Source organism: Labrus mixtus, chromosome 23, assembly GCF_963584025.1.
Source record: "Labrus mixtus chromosome 23, fLabMix1.1, whole genome shotgun sequence".
In the NCBI taxonomy this organism is placed as follows: domain Eukaryota; kingdom Metazoa; phylum Chordata; class Actinopteri; order Labriformes; family Labridae; genus Labrus; species Labrus mixtus.
In genome coordinates this window covers 5,328,086-5,341,061 of record NC_083634.1, presented here as the reverse complement: position 1 = coordinate 5,341,061, position 12,976 = coordinate 5,328,086, and the positions used below count along the sequence as shown (strand labels likewise).

At 43.4% G+C, this 12,976-nt stretch overlaps 1 protein-coding gene across 30 annotated transcripts in view; it reads left to right on the top strand.

Moving 5' to 3' along the window:
• The window catches only part of camk2d1 (calcium/calmodulin-dependent protein kinase (CaM kinase) II delta 1), an 80,177-nt gene that overhangs the window by 43,402 nt on the left and 23,799 nt on the right, over positions 1–12,976 (top strand). For 16 of the 30 annotated variants that reach the window (XM_061031403.1, XM_061031398.1, XM_061031400.1 and 13 more), the window contains exons 5-7: positions 2,154–2,219; positions 6,006–6,078; positions 12,140–12,242. In XM_061031403.1, coding sequence (XP_060887386.1) covers positions 2,154–2,219; positions 6,006–6,078; positions 12,140–12,242 — 242 coding nt within the window. Of the gene's footprint in view, positions 1–2,153; positions 2,220–4,051; positions 4,125–6,005; positions 6,079–12,139; positions 12,243–12,976 lie in introns of all 30 variants that reach the window. The other 14 variants (XM_061031401.1, XM_061031390.1, XM_061031391.1 and 11 more) reach the window with 1 other exon arrangement.

The following is a 12,976-nucleotide window of genomic DNA, read 5'->3' as shown; positions in this document are numbered from 1 at the left end:
TGCACCGCTCACACACACTCACACACACACACACACACACACCGCGACACACATTCACGTCATGCAGGGGAGAGGTATGAACCTGACAGCTGCCGGTCACATCACTGAGGCATCATGGGAGATTAGATGTGCCATGTTCACCTCTTCTTTAGCTCCAGCAGCGGCGTGCGCTCACTCATCATCACACACTCATCATGTCCTCATAATGCAGAAACATGACATTAAATACGACTACATCAGATTTGATCAAACACTAAAAACATAAAACCAGCTCAAAGTGTCAGAAAGTCAGACTGCATGTACGTTACTTTTTAGGATGGTCAGCAGTTTGTTCATTAGTCTCTTCTCTGCCGCTGTCACCAGACAATCCGGACCACAGAGCCGGCCCGCCTGCTGTATGTCCCCACAGTCGTTGTTTCTTCTCCTGAGTAGAAATCCTGAATTTTTTTTTTACTGCAGATTCTCTGAGCAAAGAGGAGGCAGCTTTAAAAGAATGTTTCCTCAAGTTTACAGCTTGATTACAACTTTTTGATTGAAGCGTTGTAACAGATGCTGCGTCAGAGGAAATCCTCCTCACACTTCATATTTGGGTCACTTCCTCGCCGCTGAATGAAGGCCAACAAAAACACCGGGACTCCTCGCAGCTTTTTACAACTGAATCTGTCACAACACCAGATTCATTCAAAGCTGAAAAGTCAAATGTGGAAACTTCGAGAGACTGAAATGGTGATTCCCCCCCGCCCCACATGGTCATGGAAACTGTTTTAATTCAGAATATCCTTCATCTCTTTTTCCAGGTTTTAAAGCAGTTTGACCCACTTTTCCACATCTCAAAGACTTGTTCGTTGATTTCACACCAGAGGGTTCAGTAACTTTAGCCGGGGAAAGTTTGTCCTGTGAAGACGCAGCTTCTTGTGTTCTGTGGCTCTGACACAGTGAACGTGTCTCAACTTGAAAAACCACTTTATGAAGAGAAAAACCTGTTTGGAACTGAAACAGTTTGTGCTCACATTCATTAGTTAAAGGCAGGGTTGGTCATTTTCAAAAACTAGCATGATTTTGAAAGTAGCATTCCCTCAGTGCTCCGTTTACACCCATGCAGCAGGATATTCTCAGGAGAGTTCAGCTCGAGCCGATGGGAGAGGGGAGAGATGTTTATAACCTGTGACTTCTGCACTGTGTACAGAGTGTCTGCACACCACCGATACGATCTCCTTGCATGTTTCTTCTCCACTGTTTAGATGATATCGTGATTCAGTCTAACTACACGTAGCGTTGATATAAAGGCAAATATTCTCATTATAGCGTCATATAGTGGACTCTGTTGCTTTGCTTGCTCTATGTTTTCTTTTTACCTCTCGTCTTACCTCAGGAGACCCCGCCCCCCCTCCCCTCTCCCCTCTGGATATTTTCAGGAGTGCATGTGTGAAAACGGCTTTTAGTTGATTTGCTTTCAGGTGAATCTGCGTCCAAGCAGGATTATGTTTCAGCCATCACAGCGTGTTTCAAGGCTGCAGGCTGAAGCAATCTTTGTGCAACACTCAAACGTTTTGTTCCTATTAAAAATATGTTATCAAAGAAGGGACCCTGGTTTGAAACTAACTGAATCCCCCCCCTTCCTTTTGTTAAGACATTAAAGAGTCAAACGTTGTTACACCTATAATAAGACTTAATAAGACTGTGTGATCCATTTGTTCCTCCTCCTTCTCCCAGCTGCTTCCCTCATGGATTCTTATCGGCTGTTCATGACCATGAGGTTCTCTCCGCTCCAAAGCCTGAATCACAGCAGGATGTAAAGTGCTCTGTGTTCTCTCCACTTTGGAGAGATTTTCATGTCATGCTGGCTTGGAAAAGCACTCTGGCTCTTTTGCAATCAGCTCATGGAAAGACGTGAAACTTCTTCCAGCTGAATAAACACTGACCGCACAGTGTGGGAAACATTTCTGCAGTAATAAATCATTGTAGTCATTTCAACATCTCTCCTTTGCCTCAGCTGATGACACTTTGAGCAACATTATGAGCCTTTTCTTTCCCCCCCTCTGGGTGCAGAAATCTGTGACTGAACAGTTCTCTGCTCTAACAGACGTTCGGGTGTTTTCTCTCTCTCTCGCATCCCGTTTCTTCCTGTGATGTCGTTTCTGATTCTCCTCCAGAGTGACCGGTGGCGAGCTGTTTGAGGATATCGTTGCCAGAGAGTACTACAGTGAAGCCGATGCCAGGTCAGTAACGCCCTGATGTGTTTATGTTTGTGAGTTCACTGTGGAAATGTGAAACTGTGGCACTAAAGGCATATTCAAATAAATCAGGTAAATCCATGCAAGTCATAGAAAAACCTCTCGATCAGCGTGATGTCAATTTGAACCTATAAACCTAACACATAATCTGCCTTTAGTGCGCAACAGATCTCCTTAAGAGTTTCTTTATTTCTGTCATTATTAAAGTTCTTTTCTCGACTCTCTACCCTCTGATGTGTTTTATAAAAATTCACTCAAAAAGAACTCCATCTGGGGGTGCCGGTAGCCTAGTGGTTATGTCGCGCCCCCCGTGTACAGAGGCTGTAGTCCTCATCGCTGCGGCCGTGGGTTCAAACCTGAACGCTGCCCTTTGCTGCATGTCATCCCCCCCACTCCCTCCTCCCAACATTTCCCACCTGTCTTCAGCAGTTGTTGCCAATAAGGGCAAAATGGCCCGAAAAAAATGTTTAAAAAAACGAAAGACAATTGAAAGGAGTTGATTATAAAACCTGTAAGTCAAAGATTAATTTCAGATTTTTTTCTAACTGTTGAAACTGTAATGCTTTATTTTTTGCAGCTTGAATGTAGTTTGATGAAACGGCTCCAAAAAATTCTGATTCTGAAATTAATCATCCAGATTCAGAGGTTTCTTTGTTACATGCTGAAGATGTGGATTCTGTTTTTGAGTGGATTTTTATTCCTTTAAAAAAAAATCGTTTGAAGTTAAATTTTGAAATGTTTGTATAAATAAAAAGATGCACCTGTGCCCTCTCTGGTTTCCTCTTCCTGTAGCTCAAAGGGACAGTTCAACAATCTGCTTTCTTTACAAGAGTGACATGGTTAGCTTAGCATAAAGACTGGCTGCAGGAGCAAACGGCTGGCCTCGCTCCGTCCATCATTTAGAAACAGAGTCAAACGTAAAGTCAAGCTGATGATCACAGGCTGTAGTGACACAAACGTCAAAGATGAACATCCCAGCCAGGTGTGGAGTCACGTGTCTCTGATCATCACTGCAGCGAGACTTAGCAGGAGGCTGTTTTATAAACGCCTCTCTGGGTCTGCGGTCCCATCTGGTCGTAAAATCCAAACTGAGAAGAAGCAGAATAAAAATGTCTCTTTTTGCAGAATTACCTGACAAAACATGGATTCAGACTTTTAAGTTGTGTAGTTCAGAATCCTTTCAGTCCAGTTATTTCAATCGAATCACTTCAACATGTTGAGTTCAAATAACTAAAATCACACTTTCTATTTGCACCAAGCTTATAGAGCTTTCACACTCGCACAAAACTCCTGAAAACCCGCTGAAGTTTTTCAGGCTGAGCTGCATGTGTGAACACAAACAGTCGTGTTTTTTCACTCAGACTTCAGCCGGAGTTTCTCCTCCAGCCTCCTCGTATTTATTCCACGTTGTTCTTTTGACGTAATGTCTCTCCCCGCCTCCCGTCTGTCAGGGATAGTCTCCCTCTATGAGGTGCATGTGTGAACAACCGGATCAGGAGGATTTCAGGGTCAGTCCTCCTGAAATTCTCTAGAAATGTTCAGACCTTTTTCTGTAAACTCCTCCGACAACATGAGATAGATGCCTTTATGTATTCCTCACTCTTGAGAAAGAAAGTGATTGTTTGTTTTTGCCAGACGTTTGACCTGTTCCTTTAAATATTCTCCTCTGTGGATCCACTGTTGTTGTTGTTGTTGTTGTTGTTGTTGTTGATGTTATTTCATGTGTTTGGTGTGTTCAGTCTGTGTTTCCTGACATTTACCTGTTCTCCCTCTTCCTCTCCTTTCTGCTTCTGGCCCGGTGTCTCTCTCCTCCACAGTCACTGCATACAGCAGATTCTAGAAAGTGTAAATCATTGCCACATGAATGGCATAGTGCACAGGGACCTAAAGGTTAGTAAGTGACCACAATAACAACAACAAAAAGAACACAAAAAAAACAAAACCTGCCCGCCCGCCCGCTCACGGCACCTCGCCTCGCTCCTCACTGCCTGATCAGTCAACAAATTAACCCTTCACCGAGCGCCCGCTCCTCCACCACTCGCCCTCACTCAGTGTTTTTAACTCCGCCTGCTGCAGGGCATTGTGGGTGCGCTGGCCGGAGTGGAGGCGATGGGTCATGTAGTATCGAGGAGGGGGGGGCTGGTAGATCTCATCATGGCCTGCCCCTCCTGTAAGCCAGGGCACAAAGTGCATGTAGCATCTGTGTGAAACCATGCTCTGACACTGAGAGGACGACGCCTGAGAGACCAAGAGGAGGAGGAGGAATGTTTGTTCTTATTAAGAGATCATCTGTGTCCATGTAAGACGATTTGTTCTCCAAAATATGACACGAAAGTTGTCCACAAAAACGTCATTTCAAATCAGAAATGTAAGCTTGAAGTAGTGTGCAACTGAAAGCAGCTCCTCTGTCGTGGTTCTATAAACAAAATTATGATGTCAATAAATGATAAGGATGAATTAAACACTAGCTGAGGACTCTCAGCGCAGCCTGCTTCTACTAAAACCTTCTGTGCCTGTGAAGCATTTACACGTCAGAGAGACCCCGCGTCAACCTGGTGTTTTTTTTCTGAGCACTGGCGTCTTTTTTTAAATTGTTTCTTTTCATCACAATGTATTTGAAATACAGTTTCAGGGGCGCCAGGTAGAGACTTAGAAATTATTCAAAACATCCATTGTTTGTCCAGTCAGAAGGCAGGGACAGAAGTTTAAAAAAAATCTGAATCAGAAACGAATGAATGTTAAATAAATGTTTAACTCTATTTAGAGACAGGACAGTGGATAGAGTCAAACAACAGAGTTGGGCAACGACATGCAGGAAAGAGCCACAGGTCGGACTCAGACCCAGGCTGTCTCCGTCCTTGCAGAGCACGCACCACTAAGCCACCGGCGCCCCGAGTTTAGACTAAAAAGAAGTTTTCAGATTGAAATACTAGGTTGCAACTCGGCTGAGTTTTTGAGCCCATCTGTTGCTACAACTACTTCCTGCTAAAGATGCTAATCATGCGTTCTGATTGGCTCTCAAAGCTACATGAGATTTAAAGTGCCAGTCATAGTCCAGACTTAAAGATCCAACCCTGTCTTGGCACATACAGTATAATACAGACTTAAGCATTTGGAGAACATACTGACCCGACAAGAGCTTATGCTGTGTAAATGTCCCAACACGGTCCATCTTTATGGACAGGTAACAACCACACCTCTGGATAAACTTTTTTGACTGCTCTGAAATCCAAAACTGAAAGAAAGTCACTTAAACAAAATAATTCTTGGTTTCCTTGTCGCATCAAAAACAGTCGAGTCACTGTGAGGTAAAAACAGTTCCTAAATCTCAGGCTTGATCATTTCTAATTTGTTGATTTGGCAGTACTAACTCTTAAACAGTGCCGGCTTATTATTGATCAGCAGTGACAGATGGAAAGTCCTGTGTCCCCCTCCTCAGTCTCTCAGGGTGCAGCCTCCAGTTGGCCAGGAGCTAACACCACTTCTGTTTTGAGACTCGGGCAGAGATTTGGCCGTGTTGCGTGAGTCATAGATAAAATCACAGCTATTTTCTTTTTTGTTCCTGGGTGTGTGTAAGTGGGATTTTAAATTTGGAATAATTGGTCTAAATTGTGCCTCATTATGGCTGCCGAGCAGAACGGCGTGATCGTTGCTGCTCAGCCTCGTTGCTGACACGGCCAGCGGCTCCCCGAGTGTCAAAGCGAGCTCTCAGCCACAGACAGTGAGTGGTAGCTTGTCACTAACCCATGGCCCCCTGGTGTTTGCATGCAGTCATTGCATTCAGCAGATCCTAGAGGCCGTGCTCCACTGCCACCAGATGGGCGTGGTCCACCGCGACCTCAAGGTAAGTACACTCACCATGACGACCAAAACGACACATAATCCTCTCTTCCTTCCCTTTCGTCCCGGGGCTCCAACATGTCCTCTCTACTTCTTCCTCCAGTTTCTTCCCTCTTCTCACCTGTTGTAACTTCAGAGACACATTACACCTTCATGTTCCAGCTTAACGTGCAGATTATACTTTAACTTTATTTATTTATTTTTTTAATTTTAACGTAACCAGATTTTTCAACAATAATTAGACTTGTAAATTGGGCCTGACTGATATTGGATTTTTGGGGCCGATATCAATATTAGGAAGAGAAAATAATCCGCTACTGATACTGTGCTGAGGTTGACACTCTGGAGAGTGATGATGCTTGTTGTAATCTTTATAGCGCCCTCTGCTGGTGACAAAGAACTGCTAGTGTAATGCAATGAAACTCAAATTAAATGCTGTTAACTGGTGAATAAATCTCGTAATCTGGGCGCATATCAGCGCTAAAATTAGCTGTTACCGATAGTCACTCTATATGCTAAAATCGGCACGTGTTATCGACCGGACGATTAATCGGTCGGGCTTTAATGTAAGAGCCCTCCAAATGTGAACATCCGTTACTCTTGCATCAGGGGAGGATTAACCTCGTCTGCATGGATTAGTTACTTCTGATGGTCACTTTACATAGCAGCCTCTACCATCAGTGTGTGAATGTGAAGGTGTGACCTGCGGTGTAAAAGCGCTTTGAGCAGTCAGAAGACACTAAAGAAATGTAAGCTCAAGTTCATTTACCATGAGTTTAAATGCACAAAATTTTAAATTTTAAATAGCCACGCTAAAACAAAAAGCATTTGTCATTTACTTCCTGCTCTTTTTATGTTCAGCTGAAGGAGCAGGTTGTGATCTTCATGCACAAACACAAAGCAGAACATGCATAATTTAGGTTCCGTCTCATGGAACAATGAAGACAATCCCTCCAACATTTTGAATAACAAGTGATCACAGATGGATGGCAATGAATGGCTGGTGTGTCGAGCTTGTAATACAGTTTCCAATCTTTACTCACGGGCATGGCGTTTTAATTTGAGAGCACGGTTTATTCATTAAGCGTCCAGGTTTAATAATGCTCCTCCTAAAAACAAAACAAACAGAGCCGACATGCCTTTAGATTAGCTCTGATTGTGCTCACACTTGCTGGTGCAGATTTTGTGTATTGTGTTTTACTCTTCCAGTATCTTTTGATCCCTTTCATAATTCCTGGAGACGGGCTGTTGTTACATTTTCCGTCATTCTCTTAGCTGTATTTGGAGGGAGTAAAAACTCTGTCTTGTAACTGGGTCATAAAAGTTGACACATGAAGGATGATGGTCTCTCCTCCTGGTGGAGTGATGGAGGTCAATAAAAACCCACAGTGGTCGTATTTCCATCCCTAATGCTGCTTTTTCTCACCGTGGTTTGCCCCCAAAGCTCTGATTTGCCAATCAAATGAATCAGGTGTGTCTGAGGTTCGGTTTATATCCAGCAATGTAAGCTCGTATTTTTGCATGGGCCCTCTTTCTGCGCTCTGATTGGCCGTTGCCAGGCAGCAGCTGTGGCTCAGTGCAGAAACACAAAGGCAAAACAAATACAAGCAAAACAAATACAGAGCGGAGGCACTATGGAAAGCACTGTGGGCCACATTCTGTGTGTATCCATCTGATTTTATTTCTCGAGACAACGATTCTGGGTCATACAGGGAGTTCAAAACAAACACACACACACACACACACGATGCAAAGTTGTCTAATGTGAAGCTTTTCTGGATGAAGGAACTTACTTCAACACTACTTGAATTTGCTTCACTGACTTTTTTTATTCACGTCTTTCCTCGTTATGTCCTTATTGCCGTGTAGATTTATAGATTAAACAGAAATGCAACACAGGAGACAGGCAGGGGAGAAATAGAGTAAATAGGCAACAATGTCATATAAAATTTACAGTAAATTACTGTAGAACTATAGCACAAACGTTTGCTAATTGTCTCAATCGGTGGTTTCAAGTCTTCTGCAAAAAAGGCATGATGTTCATTTAGTAAATGATGGTCCCCTTTAGAGTGAATGCATGTCAAACCCAAGTGGCAACATCCAATGTGGAAAAATCAAGCTGATGTGGAAGTGCAAAATCCTGCAGTTCCTCGAGTTTCCACTAGAGGCTGGCTGCAGAAGCACAGGAAGTCACATACACACCCAGCAGAGATTAACATGTTTACAGCCTGGTTAAAAAAAAACAAATAGTTCTGATTAGCTCATGTCTCGATCGACACACACTGTACGGGGGGTGAATGTTTTGATGACTCATCAGTTTTGATTTGATGAAGGATAAGAGTTATTCACAATAAGGCGTGTAGCTGACCTGATTGACAGGTGGGCGCGGTGTAACGTTTTGTCAGGAGGTTTAAAACCCGCCTCAGCTCCAGCTCTCAGCCTGTCGTTAGGTTGACTGAAAGTTAGACTGAGACAGCATTTCCAACATGGAGACCGCCATCGATGGGACTCCAGCGTCCGCTGCAGGAACAGACGGGTGACGTCACTCAGGCTTCGTCCAGTAATATTTACAGTCAATGGTCAAACCATGCAGTGATCACTTCAAGATGGCGATGGCCAGACTGCTAAAAAAGGAGGCTTCCAATCAGAAGTCTTCAAACCAATGTGTGATGTCATGACCTGAATCCACCTCTCATGTCCAGTCTAATGTTTGACCAGAGGGGGCTGTCTTTAAAAAGTTTTTTATCTGGGATTGGAGGGGTCAGTTACTAAGGGGCCAACAATTACCCACACACTGACCCAGGAAAAATCCCATTAAACACCTTCAAAAGTCAGTCAGCCTCAAGTGGACTGTTTTCTGGCTTTTCACCCTGGCTGCATTTTTCATTTGTTGCTTGTAAGGTTTGGGGTCAGGTTGCAGGGATCTGTCCTGTCAAACAAAGTGTATTCGCTGTTCACCTTCTAGTTTTACTCTGAATGGGACCGTAGTTTTCAAATTCAACATGCAGTTCATTTAGTAGAGAATTCAAAGTAGAGATTCAGAATATAGGCTTATTAGGAAAAGGTTAAATGACAAGTAGAATTATTTCCTCAGAAGCCCGTTATAGAATTTGTTTTCTTTTTGCATCCAGTGGAGTCGCCCCCTGCTGGCCAATTTAAAGAATGCAGGTTTCATGCACATTTGCATTGTCTTCACTTTTAAGACCTGAAGGCAACATGCAGGTCACATAGGTTACATTTTTTTCCAGCGGGTTAAAAGGGGTGGTTGTGGTGGGTTAGGTTAAGCTGATGACTGTGACGTTTGCAATGACTGCATGATACTAATGAATGCATTTACCCCGACTCCTCTCTCTCTCCTCTTTTGCCTCCTTTCCTCTCCTCCTCCTCCTCAAACCTTTGACTCACAACAAAGGTTTGAGGAACTGCACGACTCAGAAATCACACATGCTCTACTAACTGCTCAAGCAACCCTGAAATACGAACACTGACTGATGGAAATGGATTCTTGTTGATTTCATGAATGACATGTTTGATGCTTTCTGGGATAAAAGCCTCGAGCAGAATGTGAAGAAAGTCTATGAGGAGCTGCGTGAGCCATAATTCATTCTGGGGTGTCTTTTATACATCTGTTCTCTGAGGAGAAAAGGCATTATGTATGTGTGAGTGAAACACATGTACTGCAACAAGAAAGAGCAGAATTTCTTAGAAATATCTTAAGTAAAGCTTTTCATTTTTGTGACCAAAGTGAAGTCAGCTTTTGTGCTGTGCTGTACCATAAAAAGTTTAGGACACTAATTCATGGCTGCAGACTTTCCAAATTACTCAAATTTGTCTTCTATGGTGCGTTCAGTTTGATCTCAGAAGTCAGAGATTCCGAGTTCATGTCTCCAGGAACGCACCCCCCCCCTCGAAGTCAGAATTCTAACTTAGAAACTTTGAGAACCTTCAGTTGCCCGCGTTAAAATCCAACATGGCTGCTTTTTTCTGTGGAGTGAGGTGTCTTTAGAAGGAGCAATGAAACAGCTGTTTTAAATTCAAAGAGAGGATCCTACCTTATCTTAAAGGGGATATATTATGAAAAGTCCACTTGTACAGTGTTTTTGAACATATATTTAGGTAACCTGAGTGTCTACTGATCCACAAAATGTGAAATAAATCCATCCTTTGTTTGTGGTCTGTGTAAGTCAAGATAGAAAAATGCTCCGTTTCAAATTTGCTCCCCTTGTGACATCACACGGAGACAGGGGCTCATTGCATTTAAAGAGACACACACACCAAAACGGAGCGTTCTGAGAGAGCTGGTTTATACAGGGTCACAAACCTCCTCTGGTGCTTGATTCATGTTATATTTTGACCAAAGCACAGCACAGATGTTTCATTTAGACCACAGGGGACTGTTTGAGCAGGGGGAAAAGGGGGATGATATATCCTCTTTAAATCTTTATCCAAAGGAATCCTTTACTTAAAGGGGTCATATTATGCTTTTTCTGGTTTTATATGCTCTTTAGTGTGTTTTCCATGTGTCCTGTGCATGTTTAGGCACATCTATGTGCAAAAATTCAAAGTCCTTCAAAGGCTTCTCCTACGTCCTCCTGTTAGCTGCAGCTTTAGCTGCATGTAACGCTCGGTTCTAGCTCCCCTCAAAAATGTTTTGCCAGTGTGAGATCACTGATCTAAGCCCATTGGCTCGTTGTGGCAAGCCCAGCAGCTCATGTTGCACGCCCGTTAACTTCTGTAGCACGCCCACGATATGCTGTAGCCTGCAGTAGCACAGTAGTGCTAAGGTGCTAATGTTTTTGCTCTCTCGGAGCCAAAGTGGCTACATTCTCAATATGGTAAAAGGGGCGTGACACAAGAACCGTGCTGAGCGACTGACCAATTAACAGGCCGACCAATCAGATCAGACTTGGCACACGTGGGGACTCTGAACGTGGGCACTTCAGAGCCTTAGAGAGAAAGTCAGAAGCGAGCCGGTGCATGGAGCGGCAGTACATGAAAACAGACACTTTTTTCAAACTTTAGCTATTGTGAACATACTTTAGTAGGTACATAGATTAAATATACGAACCCCAAAAAGGGCATAATATGGGATCTTTAAAGTTCCCAAATAAAAACAAGGACTAGTGGATGCATTTGGAACAGACACATTACAGCCTGAAGTTCAGCTCCTGGCTGAAGCAGTCTACTGGAGCGAACTTTAAAAACAATCTATTAGTCATTAAGAGACAGAAATATTTACGATGCACCCGCATTTAAAACAAGAAGACGTGCAAGTGAAGTTTTATAAGTATGATTGTATGCAAAGGGCTCCGAATGAATTATGGCCTGTGTGGTTCTTCATATTTAATAGCCAGGGTAAAATCACTTTTGATATTTAGTTATAATTAAAAGCCTTTTCCCTTTTGATCATCCCCCTCCTCTTTTATTGTTGTCTGAGCACTTTACAGCTCAGTAGTTCAGAATAATTACTAATTTGGCTTGATTAAGAAAACTGCTTTGAAAATGTCAAAAAATACATAATTCATCTGTTTGCAGCTTTTTCCTGAAGCCTGCCCTCCTCCTCCTCCTCCTCCTCCCTCTGCTGCATGAGGTTTGGCATGAGTCACGGTCGGCCTCTTCTCACCCGATTTGTGTCCACCAGCCGGGCTGCCACGCCCAATTTCACTTCAGCCCGCCAGCGTCTTGTCAAATGACATCTCCGCGCGCTGCTGGGCTGAGGTCAGCCGTGGCCTGAGCCTGACCCTGGATGTGAACATGAGTCAGTGTGTGTAGAGGCTGGACTCTGACAGGCCTCCCTGCAGCAGATTTTCATCTGTTAGACTGAACAGCTGCTGCAGTCTGCCTCCAGAGCAGCTATTAGTCCTGACTACTGAAACTCACATTATGACATCAGTCCTTAACATCGTTACTCTGATAATAATCCTTCCTGCTGCCGAGAAGAAAAAAAGCCTCTGAGCTGCTTGTTACGAAGAAAAACAAAACAAGCTGTACCTCAGACATATCTGCAATTATTTCTGTGCAAGGTGCTGAAAGTCTTTTTTTGATGTCTTATCCTTCACTCAAAGCCGGAGAACTTGCTCCTCGCCAGCAAGTTGAAGGGAGCAGCGGTGAAACTGGCAGATTTCGGCCTGGCTATTGAAGTTCAGGGGGATCAGCAGGCATGGTTTGGTGAGTATGAACAACTTCTCAATTAGATGGGGTTCATGTTTTTAGTGGTTACTTTTGATTTGGAAATGCAATCGGCATGATACAGATGTTAGTAGTGTTGACCACACTAACCGAGACCAAGACGTACCCGAGACCAGAGTGCTCCAAGACCGAGACAAGACCAAGACCAAGACCAAGGCAGGGCGAGACCGAGACAAGACCAAGACATTTAGTGATCCAGACCGAGACAAAACTGAGATCAAGACATACCCGAGACCAGAGTGCTCCGAGACCAAGGCAGGGCGAGATAGAGTCAAGACCAAGACCATAAATGAAAAATCATCATGTTGTGTGCATCAGGCGTCTCACTCACTTAGACCGTAACAGCGGGAAAGTTGTGGCCGTAACCGGGGGGGAAAAAATGAAATTCGAGTGAATTCATAATTAACTTTGAAAAAATAAATAAATGATCTGTGGCACACTGAAAATTACTTTACTGTCACTTTATTGTGAGCGAACAACGCAAATACAATTCACTTTATTCTGATCAAGTTGTTTCCCTTCCGTTCTTAAAATTGGACAAATTTGACGTTCTCTATCTATGGAGCTTAAAATGATAATTTCCCTTTTCTTTAGGTTTGATCTTGTTGAGTTTCCTGACACACAGATCTCCTTTCAAACCTCTCTAAATGTGTCCTTTTCTCTCAGGTGTAACGTTGTAAACACTTAGCATTGGCTGCTTTTTTAGGACAGCT